Source organism: Euleptes europaea, chromosome 18 (assembly GCF_029931775.1).
Source record: "Euleptes europaea isolate rEulEur1 chromosome 18, rEulEur1.hap1, whole genome shotgun sequence".
Lineage (NCBI taxonomy): Eukaryota > Metazoa > Chordata > Lepidosauria > Squamata > Sphaerodactylidae > Euleptes > Euleptes europaea.
The window spans coordinates 37,271,816-37,292,552 of NC_079329.1; the positions used below are offsets into that span (position 1 = coordinate 37,271,816).

The 20,737-nt window shown below is 44.7% G+C and overlaps 1 protein-coding gene across 1 annotated transcript in view; it reads right to left on the reverse strand.

The window, feature by feature from the left end:
- Positions 1-347: 347 nt before the first annotated feature.
- Positions 348-20,737, reverse strand: part of MEIOC (meiosis specific with coiled-coil domain) — a 33,596-nt gene continuing 13,206 nt past the window's right edge. The window contains exons 5-7 of the mRNA XM_056863495.1: positions 7,800-7,934; positions 4,564-4,744; positions 348-577 (exon numbers count right to left, since the gene is read on the reverse strand). Coding sequence (XP_056719473.1) covers positions 348-577; positions 4,564-4,744; positions 7,800-7,934 — 546 coding nt within the window. The remainder of the gene's footprint in view (positions 578-4,563; positions 4,745-7,799; positions 7,935-20,737) is intronic.

Here is a 20,737-nt window from a genome sequence, read left to right on the forward strand (position 1 = left end):
AAACCAATTTACTAATGAAACCAAGAAGAACTTTATCATACAGGCAAAATTCCCACTGGCACATGCCTGCATTGCAGAATAGATTACATTCTATTTTGGAAGTTAAAAATATTTTTGTTTAACCTAACACATTAATTCTGCCTCATCAATATGTTGATTCTGGCAGCTGTCAACATCATACACTTGTCTTGTGTTAACAGCTACTCCTCAGACAGTGGCTGGAATTAGAGCAGGCAAACTTCTGTTCATGTATCTCATTTCTTAAAATGTGGAAGAAACGTTTTGTTCGTTTAAAATGTTTAGTACAGGGTGACATTACATCCATGTTTAGTCTCTTTTACTTTCCATCAATGTTTTTTGGTTTCTCCTCTCTGGATCGCAGGATGGCCACTATTAAGTTGTTCATACATCTTATCTTCTGGATGGATTATCTCTTGAAAAGCTTTATCCATCTCCATTGGTCCGGATGGAGGGGCTGTTTTTGGCAAGGACATCTGAAGAGCACACCACAGAATAGTGCGTGCTTTGCGTGTTGCTGTGCACATCTCTTTAACAGCCAGTGCAAGAGCAAAAACATCTGTGGGGTAGGGAAAAGGTATTTTATTTTGCTGCTCTCTCATGAACTAACTAGCATCACCATTTAGGAAACAAATCCTGTCATTTTCACTAGGATTTTGAAGAAGCAATGTCTAGTACACTGCGCTGATCTGCAAGTATCTACATGGTAAACTTCACAAAAGTATGGTAATTCTACACTTTCCTTGGGAGCGCCTTTAAAACCCACTTAAAAGGTCCACAATAACAAATTCAGTATTTCAAAACAGATTTACTAACAAAGACTTAAATAATTTTATCATACAGAAAATAATTTTCATTGGCACTTTCCTGTATTGAAGAATGGACTAAGTTCTGACAATTTCTTAGAACAGTTCTTAGGGAATTATCCTTAAAATTCTAGAGATAATCCCTATCTGTGCTATAAACCATGTAACAAACAGAACAATGAGTGATAGTTGCCTTATAAATTCTGCAGAAGTAGCTGTGTTAGTCTACTGCAGCAAAAAGAAAAAGGACTCATGATGTCTGATATAAATTTTCCTGCACTAAAGGCTACTTCAGGTGTATGAAGTGTGCTTTCAATTGACAAGTGCAGCTGTGTGCGGATACAGAGGGCAGAAATTATAAGCAATGGAGTCAAAAGGCCATGAAAGAGGTACAGACTGATGAAAACAAGTATAAGTAACAAAGAATAATGGAACAATTAGACATTAACAAAGGAGGAACCCCAAGGACTTGTGGGGAAGGGCATCTTGTCCCACCTTGAATTAAGGGAGGTATTACCATTTTTTATTTTTTGCTATTTCCTGTTACTATCTAACACACTTCCTGTGCTAGCATGTTCCTTCCAATGTTTGAATGGTTAAAATAGTTTTTTTAGTATAGATAATGCTACAGGAGTTACCAAACTGAGAAAATGGGTGACTCCCTGCCCCAAAGACAGGAAGGACAGAAGAATTGTAGTCCTGCCTCCTTGACTGGCAGATGAGAATCATCCATGTCAAGATGCCCTCCCTCTCAAAACAAGGAGTCTTCACTATTCAGCAGAAAAAAATCAAAGGGAAACTCCAGTGTGAAATTGCTGAATCAGTATGTATCAGATTTGATTCTACAGGGTCTTGAAGCACGTTTATCCACACTCCATTTTTTAAAGCAAGGTGAAGAGTTCATGGACAGAACTCATGAAGCTCTCTTTAGCGAGCAACAGAGCAGGAGAGTAAGGAATCTGAACAAATGGAGGTACAAACAACACAGGAGGAGGATGCATGGAAGAATGTGGCCCACAGGAGTAAGAAAATCAGGACACATCCTGATCCTCTCTTGCTCAGCAATCGGTTCCAGGATCTCCCGATAGATACTGATTCTGGACCACTGGAACAAGGGCTATCCTCCCAAAGCGTGAAAGAAATTCCTCAGGCTCTTGCACATGAGAGGACTTGATCTTCCGCCCCACAATTTAGGAAGAGGCGTGTTCTCGTAATTGGGGATTCCCTCCTGAGAGGGGTAGAGTCTAAAGTATGCCGACCTGACTTGTTGTCCCAAGAGGTGTGCTGTTTACCGGGTGCACGCATCCAGGATGTGACAGAAAGGGTAGGAAGACTCATCAAGCCCACAGATTATTACCCTTTCTTACTTGTTCATGTGGGAACAAATGATATCGCCCGGCACAGCCCAGAACGTATTAAAAGAGACTACATGGCTCTGGGTGAGAAGGTGAAGGACTTGGGGGCGCAGGTTGTGTTTTCGTCAGTTCTACCTGTTGAAGGTCGTGGCTTAGGAAGAGAAAGACGAATACTCCAAATTAATGACTGGCTGCGTAGGTGGTGTTGTCAAGAAAGGTTTGGATTTCTGGACCATGGCTTACGCTTTCGAGAAGAAGCTCTTCTGTCGGGGGATGGTTTACACCTCACGAGGGTAGGGAAAAATGTGTTTGGTGAGAGCCTTGCAAACCTGATCAGGAGGGCATTAAACTAAATCCTATGGGGGAGCGAGACAACAATTTAAAGCCTTGTATGCTGACAATACCTGGAGACGAGAACAATAAAGATGTGCAGGGAGTGGAATGTATGCAAGGAAACATAAACTCACAGGTAAGTACAGAAACGAAAATCATGGGGCAAATAAACCACGGATTCCGATGTCTGTACACTACTGTGCAGAGTATGGGAAACAAGCAGGAAGAACTCGAAGCCCTAATACAGGAAGGGGATTTTGACCTAATAGGCATTTCTGAAACTTTTTCTGTCAGCTCCTCATGGGTGCCATTTTTCCACCATTTTTTTTTTCAAAACTGGTAGTTGCTATAGTACTATAAAACTCTAATAATCTATTGTTGCAACACTATAAGGATTCTATTAAAATCTGAAAAACCTAAGTGGCAATAGATCAAGATAGCACTATAGTCTATAGCCAGTTACCTTTTTCAAATTACAACAGAACCATTATAAACACATGCGTGAAAAAGAACTCCCCCCCGCCCAAGAGGCTGTCAAGTCACCACAGCAGCTATGATGCCAAGAACCAATGATGAGTCACTATGGAGTTTTAATAAGGTGCACATATAGATTAAAAGCATAAAACTCCTAGTAAAGAAAAAACTAACACATTCAATATATATAAACATGTACAACTGTGATGTACAATCTTTCATTGACCAATATGAGATCCAATACTGTCTCATCTTCTGTTGTATGCCAGGCTCTTAAGGATGTATTAGGTAAAAAACACATTGCTTGATGTATCTACATCCTTAAGAGCCCGGCATACAACAGAAGGTGAGACATTGAAGCCAGGTTTTAACATATAAGAAGTAAATAAATTTACAGGGAGCTTCACTGTACTACAAGGGCTTTTAGATATTTCTTACTGCCCATTATGATATGATTGTATTATTAGGATGTGTGATAAGTTATAATTTTATACTGACCACTGAGGAAGGCCTTTCCAGGCCGAAACACGTCTGGTCCTTTTTGGATTTCATATTGGTCAATGAAAAATTGTACATCGCAGTTGTACATGTTTGTATATATTGAATGTGTTAGTTTTTGTCTTTACTAGGAATTTGATGCTTTTAATCTATATGTGCACCTTATTAAAATTTATATATTTGCAATTTTAGCATTTTTCAGCTCAACCTCTTTGGTTTGTAATAAGCATTTTGGTTGAGTTCCATTAGGATTCCCCCCCTTTTTTGGTGTTTTTTCAGAGTCACTATGGAGCACAGAAATCATTATGGCCTGCACCCCAACTCTGAACACGACACTGAAGTTCAGCACTGATACAGAACTTCTGAAATGCTAGTAGAAGTTTGTGGTAACAGTTCAGCAGTCAGAGTCAGTTTATCCATAGTAATTATCAAATAGTCTTGGAGAAATCCTACTGACTACAACACTATTTTGTAAATCAACTGCCATTCAATATCAGTTTGTTTCCCCTTTCCTCTAGGCTAAATGCCCGAAATGACTCAAAATAAATAAAGGATCTCTAAACATAGAATCACTAAGAAACTGAGGACCAAACTCAATATTACATTGGAATCCGACATTGCAAGCCTAAACTGAATTGTTCTCTTCTAAGTCCAATGTGCTTATCTGGATATAACTGCTTATGACTGCACTGCAACTCACATCCGCTTGTTCATATGTAAAATGAAGAGTGGACAGGTTTTTTTGGTTTTCTTTAAACACAGAACAGAGAGTGCAGATGAGGGGAGCTGAAGCATCCCCATCCTTACCTTGCTGCATCTTCATGGTTTGAAGAACTTTTCTCCCATCCCAGCTCTCTCTATATTGGAGAAAGGCTGAAAGAAAAATGCTGCAAACAATGAAGTGCAGCAAGGAGTTTATCTCACCTCACCCATGCATTCGTATTTACTGCAAAAGAACAGACATGCACTCACGCCCACACCTCCCATGTGAACAGCCGAATAAGTATACACAGATACCCCTGTCAATATCCAGTTTTACCCTAACTGGAGGCAAACCAAATGCCCACAGAAAACTGCACCTCTGTCATCTTGGCATCGTGGAGCTCCGTGTCTCTGCCGATGTGAAGCATTAACAATTTCATCCTTTCTACGGGACTGCACAATGTGAATTGCTTCCAGGAGTTTATCAAGAGCAGTAGATATATTAGCATGGAGGGGAGAACTTCGAAGACGTTCCATTTTTCCTAGCAAAGTCACAACCTACAAAATATTAAAAGGACAGAAGTTCTCTAACTCTCATACACGATTAGGAAAAAACGTTGGTCTTTCTTAAAGGCAGCTATTAGGTTAAAGTTAGGACTGAGAGTCATGACTTAGTCACCAATTAAAGTTCTAATTTAAGAACATAAGAAGAGCCCTACTGGATCAGACCAGTGGTCCATCTAGTCCAGCATCCCATCTCACACAGTGGCCAACCAGTCCCTCTGGAGGGCCGACAACAGGGTATAGAGGCTGAGGATTTCCCCAATGTTGCCTCCTGGCAATGGGATTCAGAGGTTGAATGCCTCTGAATGTGGAGGTGCCCTTTAATTACCATGGCCAGCAACACTTCATATCCTCCATGAATCTATCTACTCTCTTTGTAAAGCTGTCTGTGCTTGTGGCCATCACAACATCCTCTGGCAGGGAATTCCACATTTTAATCACTCGCTGTGTAAAGAAGTATTCCTTTTGTCCATCCTGAATCTACTGCACATCAGCTTCATTGGATGCACTCAAGTTCTAGTATTTTAGGAGAGGGAGAAAAGGTTCTTTTCATCAACTCCCTCTACCCCGTGCACAATTTTATAAACCTCTATTATGTCCCCACTTAGTGGTCTCTTTTCTAAATGGAATCTTCAGCCTTTCCTCATAGGGAAGGTGCTCCAGCATCACAATCATCTTGGTCACTCTTCTATACTTTTTCCAGCTCTGCAATGTCCTTTTTGATATACAGTGACCAGAAATGTACACAGTACTCCAAATGAGGCTGCACCATAGATCTATACAGGGGCACTATAATATTGACATTTTTTTTTCTCAATCCCTTTCCTAAGAATCCCGAACATAGAGTTTGCCATTTTCACTGGTGCAGCACACTGGGCTGACACTTTCATTGAGCTATCCACTACAACCCCAAGATCTTTTTCCCTTGCAGTCTCAGCAAGTTCAGACCCCATTAGCCTATACTTGAAGTTGAGATTTTTTGTCCCAGTGTTCATCACTTTACACTTACCAACACTGAAACTTCATTTGCCACTCTCACCCAGTGTGTGGAGATGCTCCTGAAGCTCTTAACATTTGTCCTTGGTTTTTACCCTGAATAATTTTGTGTCATCTGCAAACCTGGCCACTACACGGCTCACTCCTAGTTCCAGATTACTTATGAACAAATTAAATAGTACTGCCCCCAGTACTGATCCTTGTGGGAACCCAAGGCTTACTCCCCCTCCATTGTGATAACTATGTATTTATTCCTACATCAAACAAGCATATAACTTGTTCTGAGGTTGCACTATCTGACAGCAGTCCCTTATACCAGCCACTCGAAAGGTTGCTCTAGTCCTGGGGTTCCTGGCGCTTCCATTGCTGAGGAGGGAGGCAACAGCAAGCAAACTGGGTCCATCCATGAGTGATGGTGGTGGTATGTGTAGGATAAGATCAAATATTCAAGTAAGGAGGGAATAGCACAAGCTCTTTTGTCTCGTAAAAAGCATTAGAGTGGAAAAGTGCTAATGACAGATCAAATGAGAGAGCAAAGGATATGTATTTACATGCTTCTCTCCAACTTGGGGAGAGAAAGCAATCAGGAATGATTCCATTCATCAGTTTGCTTCACTGCCAGGAAGAAGGAAGGCAGCAGCTGACAAGGAGTCTGCAAGCCTCCTGGGAAGGGGGGAAAGGAGCAGAATATTAACAATCAATTAAAAGATCATTTTCAATATTGTTGGTGATTGGAAGGAGACTTCAGCACTACCACACTAAATGGAACTGACCCCTCCGTAGACATACGTGTGTGTGGACAGTGAAGAGCAGGATTAGAATGTGGAATCATCACTACACTGCTTCCAGGTAACTATGGAGCAGTAATCCTTCAGCAATGTGTATGTGTGCATGTTTACTCTGGTGAGTACACTTTGGATGTATCTTGGTGATATCCTTGGATGGCCACACTGACGCGGAAGCCAAGCGGATTAGCTGTCTTGTCCAGGATACCCATCAGAAAGTCCACAGCCACATAGAAAAAGTGTAGTTTATTTTACAGTGCAGAAATATATACAGATACTCCTTTCACACTCTCCGCTCATAAGATCCCGCATAGAACTGCGGTTTCACTTCAATATATACACCTGGTGGTTGCAGCCACCAATCACAGTAGATACCCAATTATCCTGGCATTGCTACTGCATTGCATCAGCCACCTGGCTCTAGCTGGATCAGGCCAGCTTTCTCTAGCTCCCCAGGTACTTTCCAGGCTGATTACATCATCCTTAGATCTCACTGATCTATCCTGCACCTGTCAAACTAACTGACAGACTTATAATCTTGAAACACACTTTCTTCCCTGTGTGTTAAAAAGAAATGTGTTTTCAGGAGGGAATGTTAATCTCTATATGCAGAGATTCCTGGAGTATAGTAGTAACATGGCTCCTGCCAGACATGCCATACTCTTCCCAACTCTGAAAGGTACTGTTTCCTATGTTCCTTCCATTGTAATGTCTTGTGTCTGTTTGAGGGCAGGGTGACGCCAGGAAGGTGTGCCAGGATGAGTGTGCATTGGTTGGCTGTTTCTATACAACTAACACAGGGGCAGCATGCAGCTCCATGACTGGTGAGTATGAAAGGCATTGCTTTCAGTTCCAGAGTACTTGTTATGTTCTCACCTCTTTGAAATTGGATCTTTTTCGCTATTTGTCTGTTGAGTGAGCCTAGGGTACTGGCTGCCATGCTAGTAATGCACTGGTATCGCAGGCTTCAGATTGCTCTACCCGTGGCCAGTTTTGGGGTATGCTATCTTTATGACAGTAGAAATCCCATTCTAACTCTTTTTATTCATCCTGAAATACTCTTACGAGTCAAAGGAATTCCCTAGGAAATAAAAGATAAACTGGCAGAGGCTAGAGAAGAGCTTGATTAAAGCTTGAGCATTTGGGTCAGCATACTAACACGTAGGAGAGGCAGAAATAGAAAACTGTATGTGCCATTTGGGGGAGAGAAGATCAAGATTTGGCCTGTGCCAATCAAAATGGAGAATTTTGACATTTAAATAACTTACTCTGGCTTGTTCTCGCAACTGATCAACAATTAAACGATCAACTCTGGATGGATTTGATGTCAGTCTGGGAATCTGAGTATTATTAGTACTGGACACCTTCTTCCCTGGGTAAATCTTGGCAAGAGCTGACTCAGTCTGAAAAAATATTACAATAATCAATCATCTTAAAATGATAAAACAATTTATTATTTTTGTGGCAAGCAGGTGTATTTTTCTTTTTCTGGGATGCAAAAGATGGCATCAATTACTAATATAGTTACTAGTTAGATCCTGATTGTGAAGTAAAACCATTCACCCAACCTCCTGAATTTCAAAACTAAAAAGCCTGGGCCTTCCAGCACCTGTCTACAACATTTAACCTTACATTTCTAGCTGTGGAAATCTCAAGTGGCCTAAAGTGTAAGGAAATCCACAATTTACCCCTTCTGCAGTTAAATGTGCTGCAGCTGAGGTATAAAACTGAAAATATTAATAATTTCATCCAATATAATGCTAATGCATGGCGTTTATTGTCATTGTCATATTGTCCGAGACAAGGGTCCTCAACCTTTTTGGAGCCTATGAGCACATCTGGAATTCTGACAAAGCATGGTGGGCACAGCCACAAAATGATTGCCACAGCTTAACTTCAGCAACACAATGCAAATTCTTGAGCTATAATGGCAGCTGCTGCCAAAGCAGCATTTTAAAAAACCTGCACAGCCAAATCTCCAATAGTCAATCAGAAGCTTTGCTGGGCAAAAACCCTACCTGGTCCCACCAACTTCCTAAAAACACTTGGTGGGTGCCAGAAAAGGTGTTGGCAGGCACCATGGCACCAACAGGCACCACACTGGGGGACTCCTATTCCAAGAGAATAACTATCAAAGGGGTAAAATATATATATCACTGTTGATGTAGGAAAACATATACTCTGGAGTTACACAGAAAGGGTACATTTCAAATCCTCGAAGATCAGTGGGTGGTTTCCCTACTGACTTTAACAGGTCATGAACACCCTCAAAATCTTGGCAATGAATCTATATAAGCTCAAAAATGTATATCTTTTATTGTTGGCCCAGTGAAAAATGCTGTATTATATTCTTTGTATCTTTCAACTTTGCATAAATTTTCCAGCAGGGATTTGAAGCCTGGTAGCTAGCCTGATCTCGTTAGATCTCAGACGCTAAGCAGGGTCAACCTTGGTTAGTATTTGGATGGGAGACCACCAAGGAATACCAGGGTTGCTGTGCAGAGGAAGCCACTGGCAAACCACCTGTTAGTCTCTTGCCATGAAAACCCCAAAAGGGGTCGCCATAAGTCAGCTGCGACTTGACGGCACTTTACACACTGAGGAGTAGAGAACTATTGAAACATACTTGAAGGTTGTGTGTGCAACTGTGGGGCTTGAACTGGTGAGCTCTGTTCTACTCACTGTCATGAAAATAGATAGAAATGCCAGAAAGACAGGTCGCTTCCTGACTCATGGTTTGCTCTAGCATGGATGCTAGTGGGAAGCAAATTTTCTTCACACTTCCATACTACTCTGTGGTGCTTTCATGCACCTTCCAGTATTTCCTTGGCTTTGTCATCTTTCCTAGTATGTTACCATGGTATTTTTTGAAAGATTGCAGTAAAGCAGGAAATATGCATGGCAACCTTCCATTAGGAAGCCCCGTTGCCATTGTTCTGAACTGGTAGTCACAGCACTGACAACCCTTCCAAGAAGTGCCATTAGGTTGAAGTCCTCACAGACTGAAATTACAGACTGTAGCATAGATTACAGTATCTGGGATTAGAATCTTGAAAATTAAACTTTTTTTTTTTTTACAGGGAAGTACTGTATGTCTTTCATAAAATTCCCAGCACTCAGGAAATGGGATACACAAGCACTAGTCCCCACCACTCTCAATTACTGGCCCTTATTTTTAGTTCTAAAGCACCTACTGCCCACAAATGTTCTGAGCTTCAACTTTTCTTCACCACTGACCAACAGAAAATAGAAACTGAAATTCTGCAACAACAACAAAAGTACCAATTGTGTAAATTTATACAAATGCTTCATCTGCACAATTTACTTCCTTTGCATACCATAAATGGAGCCCTTTGAGTAACCATCTGCACAGTTACACACATGAGTTTCTGTGGCTGTGCAGAGCTAACTTCGAGAACAGTTGAGAGCTATATACAAGAAGCCAACACTCAAGTGCCCTCCCCACAGAAGATCTCTGTCCTCCTGTATATGCCTCACAAGAGAAAAGGCCAAGCACCATTCATTTCATCTCCTTTGCAATTGCTGTGACACAAATGCTTCTTAAAAAAAAATGAGACACGTGCAGTGCGGAAGGAGGACAGGTTATTTGACTGCACAAATAAACATTAGAAGTACATCAGCTATGGGGGAAAAAACAGAGTTTCACTTACCTGTAACTGTTGTTCATCTGGTGGATCTTCTATGCAGTAACACATTGGGGACTGCGCAGGCCAGCCACGGATAAGATTTGTCAGCTTCTAGCAAAATCTAAAAAGAGAGTGCTCCCCCTCCCCTCGGGGCATGCAGCCTTCCCCCCCAGCGGTCACATGACCCAGGGGGAGGGAGCACTCTTCCCTCCAGTTCTCCAACCTGCTGCCACGGAACCAACAACCACATGAATGCGGAGAGGTCCCACAGCGGGGAAGGAAGGAGGGATGTGTTACTGCATAGAAGATCCACCAGATGAACAACAGTTACAGGTAAGTGAAACTCTGTTTTTCATCTGAGTGGCTTCTATGCAGTCCCACATTGGGAGAATAGCGAGCTCGCTTACCAGGAGGTGGGTGTGGGACAATCACCGAAACAGCGATTGCAAAACGGCACGTCCCACAGCTGCTTCTCTAGCGGAGTCCACATCCACGGTGTAGTGTTTCATGAACATGGATGGCGTGGACCAAGTAGCAGCTTTACAGATGTCGTGAAGATCAACCTTAGAGGAAAATGCGATGGATGCCGCATACGCTCTGGTTGAATGCGCCCTAATCATGCCAGAGCAGTCTTGACCTGCAAGTTCGTAAGCCAACCTGATGGCTGATGTGATCCATCTGGAGAGGGTCTGTGGAGAGGCTCGACAATCTTTACGATGACCACCAAAGCAGATGAATAAATTACCGTCCTTTCTTAAAAGGCGTGTTCGCTTTATATAGAAAAGGAGAGCTCTGCGAACATCTAGGGGGTGTAGGGCTCTGTCTACACTCGAGGACGGGTTAGGGAAAAATACCGGAAGGACTATGTCTTGGCCAAGGTGAAAGGCTGAGACAACTTTGGGTAAAAAGGAAAGTTTTGGCTTTAACACAACCCTATTGGAATGAAACTTAGTATACAGAGGGGAATGTGACAGTGCTGAAAGGTCACTAACCCTCCTCGCCAAGGTAATGGCGACTAGGAAGGCCGATTTAAAAGACAGTAGGGAAAGCTTGCATGTAGCCAATGGCTCAAATGGTGGCTTCATGAGTTGTGAGAGTACCAACGACAGGCTCCATTGCGGAACTGGAGGTGAAACCGGAGGGTGTAAGTTGGTGAGGCCTTTAAGGAATTTTTTGGATAGCAGGTGAGAAAAAACTGAAAAGGAGTCAATATTGCAGTGAAAAGCTGAAATGGCGGCTAAATGAACTTTAATGGAGGAATTTGATAAACTACCATCTTTGAGGGACATCAAATAATCCAAAATAGAGGACAACGGGCATGTAACAGGAGAAAGTGATTTGGCTGTCGCCCAACTAGAAAACCGCTTCCATTTTGCATTGTACGAACTGCGGGTAGAAGACTTTAGTGAGTGTAATAGAACTCTGGCTACTCTATCAGACCACTGCCCTAGGGTCGAATCCTCCAGGCTGCCAACTGGATGTCCGGGGGGGTAATGGGTAGGGTCCTTGGGTAAGTGGATGAATTCCCCGTGGGCAAGGGACATTAGCACTGCAAATCGCGACCTCCTGGGCCAGAAGGGCGTGATCACTAAGGCATTGGTGTGGTCGTGACTGAGCTTGGCCACTACTCTCTGAAGTAGAGGGAAAGGCGGAAACAGATAAAACAGAGCCCCGTTCCATGTCAACTGAAAGGCATCGCCCAGGGAATCTGGGCTCGCCCCCGCCCTTGAGTAGAACTGTGGACACACAGAGCTGAGATGTGTGGCGAACAGATCTATCTGTGGGCGACCCCATAGATGGAATAGGTGTTGGAGGCAGTGCGTGCTCAGTGATCTCGTGTGCTTGATTGGGATGACGACTCAGAGCGTCTGCCAGAGTGTTGTTTGTGCCTGCGATGTGTATCGCTACAAGTGTCACTTGATGTGCTATGGCCCATTCCCAGATGCTGGTGGATTCCCTGCAGAGCGAAACGGACTGTATGCCTCATTGTTTGTTCAGATAATGCTGAGCGGTGGAACTGTCTGTAGCAATCTGAACGTGATGCCCTTCCAGATATCCTGTAAAGGAAGACAGAGCAAGGCGTATAGCACAAAGCTCAAGCAGGTTTATGTGTAGTCTGGATTCTGATGCAGACCAAATGCCCTGAGCCCTGAGGTGATCACAGTGAGCTCCCCATCCCGATAGGGACTCATCGGTAAAAAGATGCAACTCTGGGGAGGGAAGGTGGAAGGGAAGGCCTGCAAGGAGGTTGGAATCGCTAGACCACCATTGCAGAGAGTGTATAACATATCTTGGGATGGAAAGATGTTTGTGTTGTGAGTCGATGTTAAGTCTAAATGTCCGGAGGAACCAACCCTGAAGTGGGTGCATATGTAGACGCGCAAATTCTACCACAGCCGTGGTGGAGGCCATAAGGCCCAGCAATTTCTGAACCTTGAGGGCGGTCTGGAACCTATTCCTGGTGAACCGAAGGACCATAGACTGAATTGCACGGGCCCTTTGTGTAGGGAGAAAAGCTCTGGTTGTCAAGGCATCCAAACGGGCCCCAATGAATTCTTGTATCTGGGAGGGGACGAGCCTAGATTTAGAGAAGTTGACTAGGAGGCCTAAATTGTTGAAGGTCTCTAGGATTATATCAAGCTGAGCAAGCAGCCCTGATTGTGAAGTTCCTACCACCAGCCAGTCATCGAGGTAGGGGAAGATTACAAAACCCTCAAGTGCAAGGTGAGCTACAACCACCGCAAGGCATTTAAGTGAACGTCCTAGGGGCTGTAGACAACCCGAAGGGTAAGACATTGTACTGATAACATCTGCCATTGCACTCAAACCTCAAATACTGCCTGCAGTCAGCATGGATCGCGATGTGAAAATAAGCATCGCGGAGATCTAACACCATGAACCACATATGTTTGTCAAGAAGGGAAAGCACTTTCGGTAGTGAAAGCATGCGAAACTTTCTGGTCTTAACAAACTCATTCAGCTCTTGAAGGTCCAGTATACGACGCTTCCCCCCTTCTTGTCTACAAGAAAGAAACGAGAGTAAAACCCGCAAGCTTGGTCAGCGGGAAGGACTTCAGAAATGGCCCCTTTGGAAAGGAGGGTGTCGACCTCCTGCAAAAGTGGCTCAGGGGGCGGTGATGTAGATCAGCCTGGGGCTCGATAAGGGGGTAGAGCATCGAATTCCATGAAATATTCCACCTTTATTATTTTCAACACCCAAACATCATTTGTAACAGCAACCCAGGCATTGTAAAAGGCAGACAACCGGTCTAAGAAATATACTGGAACCTCTAGTCATGCCTGTTTAGGCTTATTGAAACCACCAGGGGACACCCTGAGCCCTTTGTGGCCTCTTGGCTTAGACTGGAATTTCCTGTCCTGTTGTGGACGTGGGAATGAGGGGTGGAAGTTAGATTGGTGAAAGGTCCCCTGGAATCTGTAGGGGAGGGGAGATTGAGGGGTCTGACGGCCAAAATACCATCGTTTTGGGTCAGATGCCTGAGGGGCAATTCCCAGCGACCGTGCATTAGTCTTATTTTTCTTTAGACGGTCGAGGAATGTATCCGTCTGGACACTGAACAGGGATGTGCCTTCAAAGGGAAGGTCTTCTATGCATGCTTGAGTGTCATAGGGAAGTGCGGATTGGCGGAGCCATGCATGTTGGCGAATTACAATGGCGGAGGCTATGGCCTTACTAGATGAATCCGCCACATGGCGCGCCGCTGTGAGCGGTTGTCTCGCGAGAGACATGCCCTCATTCTGGATCGCCCTAGCCGAGGGCCTCTGGTCATCAGGAAGGATGGAGATCTGTGGGGAAACTTTATCCCACAGGGAATACTGGTACCTAGCCATAACCGCTAGGAAATTGGAGATGCGTAACCCCACCGCGCTAGAAGAGTAAATCTTTCTAGCGAGGGTATCTAATTTTCTCCCTTCTCTATCCTGCGGTGAGGAATGTGCTCCTGATCTATATTTACCAGGGAGAGCCACCACCACCACTGAATTAGGCGGAAGGTGTTGGTACAAAAACTCTCCGCCTTCCCTGCATATCTTGTATAAATTTTCCACTCTCTTGGAGGAAGAGGGAACGGAGCAAAGTTTGGCCCAATTGGCATGAACCACTTCAAGAATACTCTTTATCATAGGAAGTGCCACTGGACCCGCATCCGGGCAGTGGAGTATAATGGAATCATCAGGCCTAAAATCAATATTAAGGGCTTTCGCCATGCAGATCAGTTGTTCCGCATACATGCGGATGTCTCCCGCAGGGGATATAGGTTTAGAGTCCCCCACAGTGTCCTCCGGGGAGGGTTGTGACGTGCGGGACTCTTCATCTGAGTCCAGAGACACCTTGGTGTCATATTCCGAAAGTGCAATGTCTTTTGACATAGAAGGAGATCTGGACACGGAAAGTCCACGACGAGACGCTTGCCTTGGGCGATCCAGGATGCTAACATCAGGATGGCGAGACGGGAGGTGATGAAGGTCATAAGGATGGCGAGACGGGAGGAGTCGTGAACTGTGTCTGGAAGAGCCACGACCGTCCCTGTAGACATGTCGACGTCGATGGGAGTCCCTCGACCTTGAGCGGGTGCCCGATCGACTGTGGCGACCAGCCGAAACTTCCAAATACACGGAAGGAGTAAGCGAACGTCAATGTCGGGAAGGTCAGCGTCGACAGCTGTCTCGACGTTGAGAGGAAGACCGGCTCCGAGGTGAACCTCGGTGTCGACGGGAGCCTGGAGAGCGACCACGACGTGTCGACCTACGTGTGGAGGCGGAACAACCTCGACAGGCCGATCGGCTCCGACGTGAAGCAGATCGGCTCCGACGTGAGGATCGACTTCGACGAGAGGTGGACCGGCGTCGACGAGTGGACCAGCTCCACCAGGAGTCAGATCGGCGTTGACGGGAATCAGATCGACTCTGACGAGCAGGTGAACTTCGAGGGTCAGCCACTCGAGGTCGTTGAGATACAGATCGACTCCGACGCGTTGAGCGGCTCCGACAAGAAGTGGATCGACTCCGACGGGCTGATCGGCCCCGTCGAGGAATCGAACGATGCCGACGAGACTGGGATGGTGTTGGAGTACGGGATCGGGGCCGAGGTGCTTGGCTGGGCTCGATGTGAAGCGATCCCTGAGGCGAAACTGCGGGGCTCTTTTCAGCGACCGACTGAGTTTCCGTAGTGATAGTGGGTTGCGGCTGAGCAGCTCCCAACACATAGCCGGTATTGGTATCGGGCAGCGCCACCGATTCGTTGGCCACTAAAGGCATGTCCTTGTAGAGCTTGATGAGGTGTTGCTCCATAAAGACTTTAACCTCCTGGGCCCTGCTCGGAGTCGGAGCCGAGGGGGTAGCCAGGGAATGAGGAGGTGAGTCTTCAATGGTAATGGGCTGGCGCCCAGCAACGTCGGCGGCGAGAGAAGCCAGTGGATGCGGAGACTTGGTCTGAGTTCGGTGGCGAGGTGAGGTGGATTGGGAGCGACGTCGAATCGACCTCGGGGACCATGAAGGCGACTTGCGGTGTGGAGATCTAGAGAGAGAAGAGTGGCAAGAGGAGCCCCGACTGCAGCCATCTTGCGCCACCAACGCGATAAATTTAGTGGGTTGGACAACCACTGAGGAAGGTTTGTCCCGCTTGGAAGTCCCTCCCGCCGACCGTTTTGGACGAGGGCCCGGGTTCAACCGACTGACCTTGCAATGAGGTTGAAGGGCCTACCGCCGGATCCGGACGGAGAGACTCTTTGTAGAGGTGGGAGAGTTGAACGGCCCCTCAGGGCCTTCGCAGTGAGTTTGGCACAACTCTTGCAGGACACAGAAATATGGCCTTCTCCCAAACACAACAGGCACTCTTTATGAGTGTGTGTTTTAGCCATTTTTGTACCACAGGTGGCACATTTCTTGAATAGAGGAGCCTTTTTGGACTCCATTGATCCAGCAGAAGCTAACACGTTCTCTCTCCATGGCGGCAGAAAGAGAACTGGAGGGAAGAGTGCTCCCTCCCCCTGGGTCATGTGACCGCTGGGCGGGAACGCTGCATGCCCTGAGGGGAGGGGGAGCACTCTCTTTTTAGATTTTGCTAGAAGCTGACAAATCTTATCCGTGGCTGGCCTGCGCCTGCGCAGTCCCCAATGTGGGACTGCATAGAAGCCACGCAGATGAACAGGTTGTCTTTGTGGTCTTCACACACTGTCACATAATAGTGATTGACACACTTAAAGGAAGATGCTGGAGTCCTCAGGAAAATGCAAGATTATGCTGCAAAATATAGCATCTGCTTTTGCATGCCCATCCAGTATGATACAATGCTTCACAAAAACAAACTGTATGGTTAAGGTGGCATCTTTACACTAATCAGTCACAGAAATCCTCCTCAAGATGGCAGCAGTTGTAGCCAAATTTCTGGTTCAATGGCTCTTATTGCCAATTGGCAGAGGATACTTAGCTAGATGAGCAAAGAGTGAATGTACAAGAAAATCTCTGACGTGCACATGCAAAACTACTTGGTTCAAAATAGCAAAGAGGTAGTTATCCTTCCTGAAAACTGGTGTCTATCCAGATAAACGGTAAGATTAGCACACTACATACATTCCCAGCACAGAGGGTTCATCTATGTGGATGAGGGAAGAAAAACAGAAAAGACAATGGCAAGTATGCCACGATGCAGTTCTAGAGAGGAGCTGGCAATTTCCATCAATACCCCGCCACCGGAGAGCCCCCTTGTTCCTTAATTTCAGGTGAGGGGGACTCAGTGGATTGCAGTGACAGGAAGAAGAGGGAAACCACACTGCAAAGTCTGCAAATGGCTGGATATCCTGAGTGAACTAGAACTAGAACCAATATCTTGAGTGAACTAGAACTTAAAAACCACCGTAGCAAGGAAGGCCAAATCTGGATGCAAACTGATGTCCTTATACATGCTAAGATAAGGGGAGCATCATGAATCAAGAAAGCTACCAAGAAAGCCATCTTGAAGGATAAGAAATGTAAGTCACAGGATGCCATAGTTCAAATGGTCTGCATATTAGTTGAGGTAAAATTAATGAAAGACTTTATGCTGAAGGTAGAGGCTTGACAAAAGATTTTGGGGGGCCTTAGCAATTTTTTTCACCAAATGGTGAAAAAACTGTGAACACAGGGACAATGGTACAAAAATGTGTAACAATGAAAAAGCCAGACATGAATTTTTCAGGAACAGTACATAATCCATGTTGAGAAATGCCCTCGACTCAAGAATTCACTCCAATATTTCAATTATTGGGGCAGCTTTCTGTTCATGTACAGGAGCACAACTAAAGACAAGAAGCTGGTGGAGAGAAGAGTGAAGAAAGGAATCATCAAACTCCCAGCACAGAGCACTCAAGCTCTTGGTTATGCTAATGACTCTGGCCCAAGCAGGACCATGTCTTACTACCTCACACCCTGCTGCCAGGTCAGTCAAAAGAGACAGAGACTGCTAAGATCTGAATAACTAAAGTAAACTCTTCCTTTTGAAGCAGGAAAATCCAAATAACCCCCCACATGGGACGGACGCCCCAAGGTAGATTATAAATTATCCAGACACAAGGAAGATGGGGGGGGGGGGGTTAGTTGTGAATTTCCTGCATTGTGTAGGGGGTTGGACTAGATGACGCTGGTGGTCCCTTCCATATGATTCTAAGATGCTCTCTTGCTTTTCTATTACTCTTGCATCCTGATCATGGAAGTACAAGCCATGATGGACTGAAGCTTTTACTTAGGGATTCCATTTTGTCCATGAGGCAGGGACAATGGAGAAAAGACCTAACCATGAGAACTAAGGTAATGATGAACTTCATACTTGTGCAGTTTAAAGTAAAACTAGCCTGTTCTATTTAAACATTTTTAGGAAGTACCTAGTGGAGGGAAACAGGAGTGTGTGTTTTCACCTTTTCTTTGTTCCCTTGCTCAGCCCTAAAGCCTAACCAGAACATGTGTATTCTTTTATTAATATATTAAACCCTTTTGTATTTTGGATGCTTTAAGCCTGGTCTCTGGAAACATATCATGCCTACTTGGTCTTGCAATATGAAATGTGGTCACAGGGAGGGGCAGTGGGTCAGCTTGCAATATCTTGAAGGTACAGAGTTGCGCTTACTTGTAGCAGGAGGTAGGGCAACTAAGCAGAGCCCTTAAACAGCAACCAAGGTACAGAGTGCTAGACGTACAACTCCATTTAGCAAGAAGCACTCTAAGCTTGCAATCCTAAGAACACTTTACTCAGAGCAAGCCCCACTGAAGAAAATAGGACTTACTTCTGAGTAGACCTCTTTAGGATTACTCCCTGATACACTGATGGCAGCAGGTACCCAGTTTGTTTTTGCCACTCCTGGGGAAGAAGGGTAAAGGATGTCACCAAGCAGAGACTTGGGACAGCCACTGGCTTTTCTGATTTCCCAGGGGTCAACCAGAAGAAACAGGATGGACTTGCATGTCCGTTCCTTCACAACCAAAAATAGAGGAAATAGACCTTAAAAGTGGATCAAAGGAGTTGCATCAATTTGCCTTAATAAGAGTTTTTCTGGTGGAAAGTTTTGTTGTCTTTAGGACCAGCACCCTAGCCCCTCACTCCCATGGCTAACAGGTTACTATGGAAGTTGAATTCTGTAGGGCAGCTGTTAGTTTCAGTATGCAGATGTCTTGTTGGAGAACCTTGCCATGACACTGACAATTGAGATCCACTTGCAGTGGAAGAATAATTCGCTCCTCACTAACTGGAGAAATATGGTAGACCAAGATGGGTGAAATCACCACAGGGATGTCAAGTGATTGCTAGTATCTTTTGCAACATCCTTAGAATTAAGGGGACTTGGAAGGACATTCTTCCATCATAAGTACATGAACTAAGGACTGTGACTTCCCATGTTGTAAAACAGTTTTAGTATTGGCCAAAACTGCAAATGTTTTAGCACAAGGATGGCCCCAGAATCTTAAAAGGTTAAACAAGATATTCTGGATTCACAGATTTACATGTTCCACGACAGAAACCCTAAAAACTTATTAGGACTCAAGAGTACCACCTAGAACATTTGGGATCTTGAACACATGGGTTTTACATTAAAACACTCCATTCATTTTAATTCTACACTGGACCATCCTGCCAGAGTTAATCCTTTTTGGACAAAGGACAATCTGGTTTTGGCAAGGCCATCCATTTGACATGGAAATTCAGGGCCATTACCCTTGCTTGAGGGGGAAGGACTGTCATTTTATAAGCCTCTGATTGGTAACAGCAGCCTCTGACATCAGAGATGGAGCTTTGCCTGGCATTGGCTAAATGAGCTTGTAAATCTTAGAGAGGAGTCTAGCTTAGGTCCAATTCCATTGACCATAAATATCCGGACTGCTGGGATTGTCCATTGACTTCAGGAAAAACTGGGGTCCACAGGAGATTGGGTAGGGATTAAGGATTCCTCACACAATTCATAAGGAACATCACCCGAAAAATATTAATTGCAACTTCAAAATTGTCAAGGTTGCCTAATACAGTCACACCTCGTTTTAGTGTGCTTTTTTACAAATTGTGTTTTTTACAAATCTGGGACCGGTGTGTTGGGACCGGTGCTTTTCAACCTGTTCATCAATGACCTGGAGTTGGGGTTAAACAGTGAAGTAGCCAAGTTTGCAGATGACACCAAATTATTTAGGGTGGTTAAAACAAAATCGGACTGTGAAGTGCTCCAGAAGGATCTCTGCGTACTGGAAGAATGGGCATTAAAATGGCAAATGAGATTCAATGTGAGCAAGTGTAAAGTGATGCATATTGGGGCAAAAAAATCCCAACTTCACATAAACACTGATGGGATCTGTGCTGGCAGCGACAGACCAAGAAAGGGATCTTGGGGTGGTAGTGGATAGCTCAATGAAGATGTCAACCCAGTGTGCGGCTGTTGTAAAAAAGGCAAATTCCATGCTGGCCATAAATAGATGAGGAATAGAGAATAAAACTGCTGATATCATACTGCCCTTGTATAAATCTATGGTGAGACCACACTTGGAATACTGTGTACAGTTCTGGTCACCACACCTAAAAAAGGATATTACAGAGCTTGAGAAGGTGCAGAAAAGAGCAACCAAAATGATTAAGGGAATAGAACTGTCCTATGGGAAGCGGTTAGGACGCTTAGGGCTGTTTAGCTTGGAAAGAAGGCGGCTAAGGGAAGACATGATAGAGGTCTATAAAATTATGCATGGTTTGGAGGGAGTGGACTCCCAGAATACTAGAACGCGGGGTCATCTGCTAAAGCTGGAGAGCGAGAGATTCAAAACAGATAAAAGGAAATATTTTTTCACACAACGCATAGTTAAATTGTGGAACTCCCTGCCCCAGGATGTGGTGATGGCTGCCAGCTTGGAGGGCTTTAAGAGGGGAGTGGACATATTAAGGAGGAGAGGGGTATTCATGGCTATTAGTTAGAATGGATACTGGTCATGCTGCATACCTATTCTCTCTAGTATCAGAGGAGCATGCCTATTATTTTGGGTGCGGTGGAACACAGGCAGGATGGTGCTGCTGCAGTCGTCTTGTTTGTGGCTTC